General features: G+C 42.7%; 1 protein-coding gene across 1 annotated transcript; it reads left to right on the top strand.

The window, feature by feature from the left end:
* The first annotated feature begins 3,910 nt into the window (after nt 1-3,910).
* On the top strand, nt 3,911-4,807 carry TAS2R1 (taste 2 receptor member 1). Its single transcript, XM_039255467.1, has one exon. It carries the CDS (start codon nt 3,911-3,913, stop codon nt 4,805-4,807), a length of 897 nt encoding a protein of 298 aa, XP_039111398.1.
* Nucleotides 4,808-8,013: the final 3,206 nt, after the last annotated feature.

The following is an 8,013-nucleotide window of genomic DNA, read 5'->3' as shown; positions in this document are numbered from 1 at the left end:
GTAGAGTTCTTTACATTCAGTAGGACCTGAATTCAACGTATAATGACATTGCACCATGATTCTATTTGCTGTCATGCAAATAAATTTCAGCATACTGAGAAGAGTAAGGAAAAGCATAGAAATATATGACCAGGATATGTAGAGGAAGAGAAGGGACACGTACATGGGAGTGACCTGAATATTAAACAAAAAAATTTTAGTCCAGAAGATCAACTGCAAATTTAAGTGGAGAGAAACAAATGAATAGATTTAAAGAATGATTAGTCTGAAAGAGTCGGGAGCTTTTTAACCAAACTGCTGTGAATTTCAGATACAGTAAATTCTATATAGGCTTTACAAGGACTGAGCTCTGTTCCAGGGAAGATTAGGCAAGGATGTCTGCACTGGTTTGCCCCGGGTCTATTTCTTTCTTATCTGAACGATCTTATTAAATACACAATAATGTTAATATATGCACAGGCTCCTTAAAGCAGGAATTGTTCCCTTGGAAAGAAGTGGGAACACCCACTTGGGAAAGGTATTAAAACTATCACTCACTTTCATGATGAGTCTAATCTCAAAGTAAATGTCCGTGTGCCCCTGGAAGGCAGAAAGATGATCATTATAGCCTTCTACCTGGTGAAAAGCTTGCCACTGTCAATCTAACTGCGTGTGAAAAAAATTGCACTTTCTTTTGAGGAGCTGAATGATTTGAATATAAATAAGCAACTCTTTCCGCCTGTCAGTTATCTCGAGAATATTTAGTGTTGTCTCTTTTAATGATTGCTCATTACAGATGAGTGCTAGCGAGCAGATTTAATCAGGGTAATACGGGGTAATCATCATGTGAATTTCTCCACATCGGGACTTTTTCCATCTGTTCCGAGCCATTTGTCCATGTAAAACTGTCACCATCTCAAGCCAATGACTGACAGGTGAGGCCAGACATGTACGTTTTTCATCTCAGAACCAGAAATTCTCTGACGTGTCCTTCTCACTGAAACAAACAGCTTAAAAGATGCAGAGGGTTCCGTATTTAGGACCTTTTTATTCTTTCGTTGGGTTGTTGGGTTGCTCATTAAAATACTTAGTTCAGTCTCTCTTAGCACGAGAGTATGACCAAGGCCATGGTTATCTTGATTGATGTGGTGGAATCCAAGGGGAAGGCTGGGTAACACCACCTCAGAGGCCTCCACATCAGCACCGACACGCAGCGCCTCCTGGGGTTGAATGAGATCAGCTTAGCAGCCACATAAAAGCTGTGCTCCCAGGATCAGACATCTTTTATTCTGCCTTCCTTCCGCATAAGAAGTGCCGGTCTCCGGCGAGGTGGAAGCCCGTGTCAGCAGCCTTTGTGCGTGACCACTGAAGACATGGATGATGGAAATTATTTAATGAAATAAATGTAGCCTGAGCTTCATGAATTTTTATATTTTACTTCATGGGATTTCCATGTCAGAAGACCTACATGAAATGAAGCTCTCCATGAAGGATTGCCTTTAGTCTGCAAGCTAGTTCTCACAAAAATTGTAATAAAATATTTGAGAATCAAATATCCCCTCAAGAGGCTACAATCCATAAGACAAGCTGGAGTGAATAAATAGAATTAGATAGAGTTATTCCCTTTAAGTCTTTGGTGGACCGTGTATTACCTCTGCTACCTTTGGCAGTTTGGTGTCGGTACTGAGACTGGACTGCTGTTTTAGACTCAGAATCAACTTTTGTCCACCCTTTTTCTTGTGTCACCATGACTTTCCTGCAATACTGAAGTGCCCAAACCATGATGAAGGGCTCAGTACATAAATGTTGCTACCACACTGGGGCAACAAGGAAAAGTTAAACGGTGGTCTTCTGACCCGGTGTCTGTAGGAACTGACGGAAAACAAAAGCTCTCTTTCAAGATGACTTTGTAACATTTAGTTCTCTTTTCCTTTGTTATGAAGAGCCTTATATAATCGACTTTGGTTCTACTTCACAAAGGTACCGTATGCTAGATACCAAAGGAATGAATGGGGTTGGAGATGAGGAGAAAGCCCCGATATGCCCTCACAGAGCTGAGTCTCACAGGTCACAGAGTGACGGGGCCGCAGCACGGAGGTTTGATTGAGAACCAAGGAAATAGCAGTTGCTGCTCTTTTGAGAGTTCTTGGCTTCATTGTTTCATAGGTGGAGGCCCTTGTGTTTTTGCTTTTCCAGCTCTCAGAATGAACAACCAGGAAGTATTTTTAAAGGACGTTCTTCTTTCCATCTGATGGAGAGGAACAAGATTTATCCTGATGGTCATGCTTGAATCGGGATCTATTTTGATAGAATCCACTCGGGAACTGGCTCCCTCGATGCCTCTTTGATGATGTTCCTGTTTGTTCCCTTCATCTCATCGAAGCCGTGATGAGAACGAAGTAGAGTCCCACACTGCACAGATGTTTCATATTCAGGGAAGGGGATAAAGTAAACTAGAGATTTATCCTCACCACTAATGTTTTCTAATCGTAAGATTCATCCTAAGTATCCCTTATGGTACCTTTGGACAAAGTGAAATGTATCCACAAAGACCTGCCTCATTAGGAGATCTGCTGGGAACAGTATGGTCAAGTGCTATGTTGAAAAAGCTTCAATTCCCCCAATGTGTAATAAATTTTTCCCCACTTTATGCTCTGGTACTGGGTTACTGAATTGTCCAAATACATAACTTTGTTTTAGATCGTACTGTACATGAGGTGGGCTCTGCCCTCCATCTCTGAATGTCTTGAGGATTGAAACCATGTTCCATTCACCTTTATCATCCCGATATCTGGGACAGTGGTGTTCAACTGGAAGGTGTCTGGCCATGTTGGGAGCATTTGGCAATGTCTGGAAGCACCATTGGTTGCTGTACCTGGGGAGTGGAGTGTGCTACTGGCATCTAGCGAGTAATAGCATCTTGCAGCACACAGGGCACCCCCCCCCAACAAAGAACCATCCAACCCACAATGTCAACAGTGTGGAGATTGAGACAATCTGCATTAGTGTAACACCTGTACGTATACATGTTAATAAAGGCTAATTTAATTTCTCCCAAACTGGTCAAACAATTATAACAACAAATGGAATCAGGTACTCTTTTCTTAAAGTACTTTCCCCCTGATCATGTCATGAAAGATCTCATAGTTTTGAAAAAAAGAAAAAAACAGGGAGAAGGTTTCAGACCCTATGTTATCCTGCAGATGGCTATGAGTGTGAATGGTGCTGAGTGATTCTCTCAGTGGTACATTGCCTTCCTTTAGGCTTTTGGCTGATTGTATACGTATATGTGGAAATCTAATGCCTTTGTCTCTGTATTTTTTTACTTTCTCTATCACATATACTTTATTCTATAACTGCTTTATATTTTCAGTGGTCCTGAATCCCTGAGGCATTGCACATTGGATAACTACTACTCAGGAGTCCTATGTTGCTGACTGTTCCACGTCATTGTAGCAGAAGCAATCATTTTGAAGACATGTCTTTTTAAAGAATGCCTCGCTGACATGAAGCAGAATTATACATGCAGGCACAATTCAATATTCATGGTGGAGCTGAAGAATTGAGGGGCCTCCACTGATTCGTTAGTAGAGGAGCCCATCTCCCAGCCCTGAAGGTGTCTGCTTCCACCATTTGCTTGTGATGACGTCTAAAGCTAAGTAGATCTGGAAAATGCAAAAGCTATCACCAGGAAGCAAATTATTGCAGGAGTATCTCTTTCTTATTTGACTGCCTAGGAACCAAATTGAGAAAATGGTGATATAAACAAATGGACACCACCTTCCTGTCTCATTGCCTTTATTGTCAGAATCATGTTCCCCAAAGGGCATCTAGTCTAGTTGAAGAAAAATAGGATACTAGAATAATCTTAAATGTCCAAAAATCTATAAATATATCAATTTTTTTACATAACTGATTTTTTCTTCTCAAAATGCTAGACTTTTACCTCATTATCCATTTTCTTTTTGCAGTGATACAATTTCTCATCGGGGTTTTAGCAAATGGCATCATTGTGGTTGTGAATGGCATGGAGTTGATCAAGCAGAGAAAGATGATTCCATTGAATCTCCTTCTTTCCTGCCTGGCGATTTCCAGGATTTGTCTGCAGTCAATCATCTTCTACATTAATCTGATTGTTCTCTCCTTGCTCGATTTCCCCCCCCTTGTTAAGAATTTTGTAATTTTCATGTTTGTAAATGAAGTGGGACTTTGGTTGGCCACCTGGCTCGGCGTTTTCTACTGTGCCAAGATTGCCCCCATCGCTCACCCACTCTTCTTCTGGTTGAAGATGAGGATATCCAAGTTGGTGCCATGGCTGATCATCGGGTCTCTGCTGTTTGCATCCATCCCTTTTGCTGTCTACAGCAAGCATACATGGGCTCTTTCCCAAGAAGTCTTGTTGAGATTTTTCTCACCAAACGCAACAACTCAAATCAAAGAAACATCTGCTTTACAGATTGTCTTTCTTGCTAGGTTTTCAGTGCCGTTCGTTATCTTCCTCATTTCTACTCTGCTCCTCATGTTCTCCCTGGGGAGACACACCTGGCAGATGAGAAACACAGCGATGGGCACCAGGGATGGTAGCACAGGTGTCCATGTGAGTGCACTTCTGTCCATTCTGTCCTTCCTGGTCCTCTACCTCTCCCACTACATGACAGCTGCTTTACTCTCTTCTGACATTTTTAAGCTCAGAAGCCTCATGTTTCTGTTCTGTATCTTGGTGTTTGGGTCATATCCCTCGGGACACTCTATTATCTTAATTTCAGGGAATCCTAAACTGAAACAAAATGCAAAGAAGTTCTTCCTCCATGGACAGTGCTGTCAGTGAGAAAGAACTTTGATCCATTCGAAGAAGCTGCCGTTTCATGAGCGGATGATGCCTGCCGTACCTTCTTCAGTTGAAGAAAGCAGTCTGCTCATAATTATACAAAACTTGGACTGATTGTCCAGCCTGAGATATTTTTGTGGATTTGCTCCTTTTTCAAAGGGTTACCTTGATTTTCGAATCTATGCACTGGCAGATCGCACCCATGTCAGTATCCCCTATCATGTTGCAAGATGTTACCTGATTGGGAAAGACAGAGTAAGTGCTACAGGGATCTATCTGTGCTATTTCTCACAGATGCACGTGAATCAATAATTTTCTCAAAATAAGCAGTTTAGAGAAAAAGAAAAGAAGGTTTGAACTTGTGATGTCAGAAAGGTGCATGAATGCCATGGGCTCACTGTGCGTCTGACGCCTCATCTAGATGATGTATCCTGAAAGGACCAGCTGCTCCTTTTGGGTCTACTTGCAGATTATTTTTGCTCTGTTTGTTGGAGTCATCAGATCTGAGAGGAAGCCATGGACGGGTTGGCCTTCTGTGTCCTGGTAGGCTTGCTCACCGACTCCACACCGCTGAGATGCTAGATGCCATGTTGACAAGTCCCATTAGCCACCAAAAAAGCAGGCAGATGGAGGAGGAAGAGGAATCAGCAGCTGGATTTTCCATTTCCCCTAATTGGTCACACAGACCAGAAAATAGTTTGCAAAGATGTTTCATTTTGCATTTGTGTGCTCAGCTCTGGGACCTTTTCTACTGATGGTAACAAATTAGAACTCCTACCCCATTGCATGTCTTCCCAACGAAGCAACATCAGTAGGTGGGTGGACTGGGGGTGTCTCCATCTGCCTCAAGGCACAGATGCTTGTTCTATGTGAGTGATGATTTTTAGATGCTTAGATATATGTGTATTTCTAAAACAGCTTCAGAACCCTTTTGTTTCCAGTGAAACGAAAGGTGTCCCCCATTTGGGATATAGCTTGTAGTTCGTGTGTGATGATGGAAATCCTGTTGAAGCTTGGCTTTGGAAGTTTCCTGGAATGGAGATTCAAAGAATGGTTTCCTCGCCCAAGACATGCTGGCTTGGTTGTACGAAACTAACAGAAGTCTTTGCTTCAGAAGATGCAGGAAAGTATTTATCTTCTTGGGTGTGGGAACTTGGGTATGCATCTCAGATGTCATCCCCAAGGAGCAAATTAGCAGCCTCCATCTTCCTGTTATTTCATTTTCCTTTATCCCAGTAGGTGGGAAAGTTCATGACTAATCGTGCACCAGGGCCCGCAGCTCTGGGACCAGCAGTTGTGTCCTGCAGGTGATTATTGCTCCCGCTTTGAGAAGGGACAGTGAAGAGTTACTTGTATTTTCAGCGCATCTCAAGTTCAGATGCTGGCTCTTTGAATCATGGTGTGTATACCTGCACGTGGATGGGGAGAGAGTAGGGGCGATTTCAAACATTCAGGGAGAAATATGTAAATATACAGCTCTTGTGTGATTTTTTCCCCCTCAGATGCCAACTGATTCCATTTCATGAACTTCTGCTTTAATAAGGCTAGTAAATGAGACGAATATTAAGGTACGACTGTTTGGATACTTAAACGTTACCAAGGAGTTATTAAAAAAAAAAAAAAAAGAGGATGCGTGCTAAAGAAAACTACTGTAGAAATGTTTTCACAGTCTACTTTCCTAGAACTATTTCTTCCAGAAATGTCGCCTGGCTATTTCGTTGATGGATATTGCGTAGGACGTTAATTGCTCCGTTGTAGAAGCAAAACAGACTCAGCCTTTGGTTTCTCTGTAGCAGCCCTTGTCTGGAATCTTTAGCCTAGACAAATTGTTTCTGTCCTGCGCATCTAGCATGGGTAGCATGGGGGTAGTATGGGGTAGTCTCCATAGCGGTACAGACTCTTCCTCTACCATACCCCTGCATCTGTAGGGATGGACTGGCCATTGTGGCCCCTGGGAGCCTTGGCTGGGTCAGGCCAGAAGGCTGTTAACTACAGGGCATGGCACTGTGCAATCTTCCTCCCTGCTCTAGTCCCCCCACTTGGAGGACATCCAGCAGCCCTGCTTGATCAAGAGCAAAGGAAGATGGGCTACCGGGCAGGCACCTACTGAAGCTCAGGCCAGCATAGTACCTCATCCCACTTCACATAGGGGTTCAGTAAGCACCTCCCAACCAGAATGCAAGGACTGCCCCCTGGTGTCTCACTCCCCATGCTGACACTGACTCCTTCAGTGCTCAAACTACAGGGATTCTCTATGGTTTCCAGTGACTAAACATGGTAGCCAACTGAAAAGGCTAAATCTAGATGCTGATACAAATACATTTTTAAGTATAAATACGGTAACAATTTGACTATTTAAACATAGGGGCAGCTGGGTGGCTCAGTGGGCTGAGTGTCCCACTCTTGATTTCAGCTCAGGCCATGAGCCCAAGGTCGTGGGCTTGAGCCCCACATCAAGCTCCTCACCGAGTGTGGAGCCTGTTTAAGATTCTCTCTCTCTTTACCCCTCTCCCTTGCTCGCACTCTCTCTTTCTAAAATAAATAAATACATACATACATACATACATAAAATTAACAAAACAATTTAAAAAGTTTCACAAATCCCTTTTTAAAATAATGTTTATTTATTTTTGAGAGAGAGAGAGAGAAAGAGAGAGAAACAAAGCACGAGGTAGGGAGAAGCAGAGAGAGGGAGACAGAGAATCCAAAGCAGTTTCCAGGTTCTGAACTGTCAGCACAGAACCTGATGCAGGGCTCAAACCCATGAACCACAACATCATGACCTGAGCCAAAGTTGGATGCCCAACTGACTGAGCCACCCAGGCACCTCACAAATGTTTTTTAAATTCTCAGTCACTCATTCAAATATAGTAACTGTTGAAAGCAGAATAATCTAGACCTAGAAGTCCTAGGAGCACATTAGCGTTTAATGTCTAATGTCTTCAGGCTGATGACCACCCATTCCAGATAGATCTTAAAGCCCTGATGGATACTTAAGTACTAATCATGTTTGCAGATTACGAAGATTCAAATCGTAGGCTTTAGAAATATGGTTACCATAACTTTTCTCCATGTAGACCAACATCTCTTTGGGTAACAAGAGGGACAGGTAGTCAGATATATCCAAGAAACCAGGCAGATTATCCAAATCGACTTTGGCAATCAATGGGATAACAGATGTTACAGACAGATGGCACCCATAGTAG

The sequence above is a fragment of the Hyaena hyaena genome, unplaced genomic scaffold, assembly GCF_003009895.1.
Source record: "Hyaena hyaena isolate Hyena2069 unplaced genomic scaffold, ASM300989v1 scaffold_526, whole genome shotgun sequence".
Taxonomy (NCBI): domain Eukaryota; kingdom Metazoa; phylum Chordata; class Mammalia; order Carnivora; family Hyaenidae; genus Hyaena; species Hyaena hyaena.
This window is presented reverse-complemented; position numbering and strand designations above follow the sequence as displayed.

Bases quoted from the DNA above. Each gene is read 5' to 3' on its own strand.
- TAS2R1 (XM_039255467.1), top strand. From the start codon at position 3,911: ATGCTAGACTTTTACCTCATTATCCATTTTCTTTTTGCAGTGATACAA.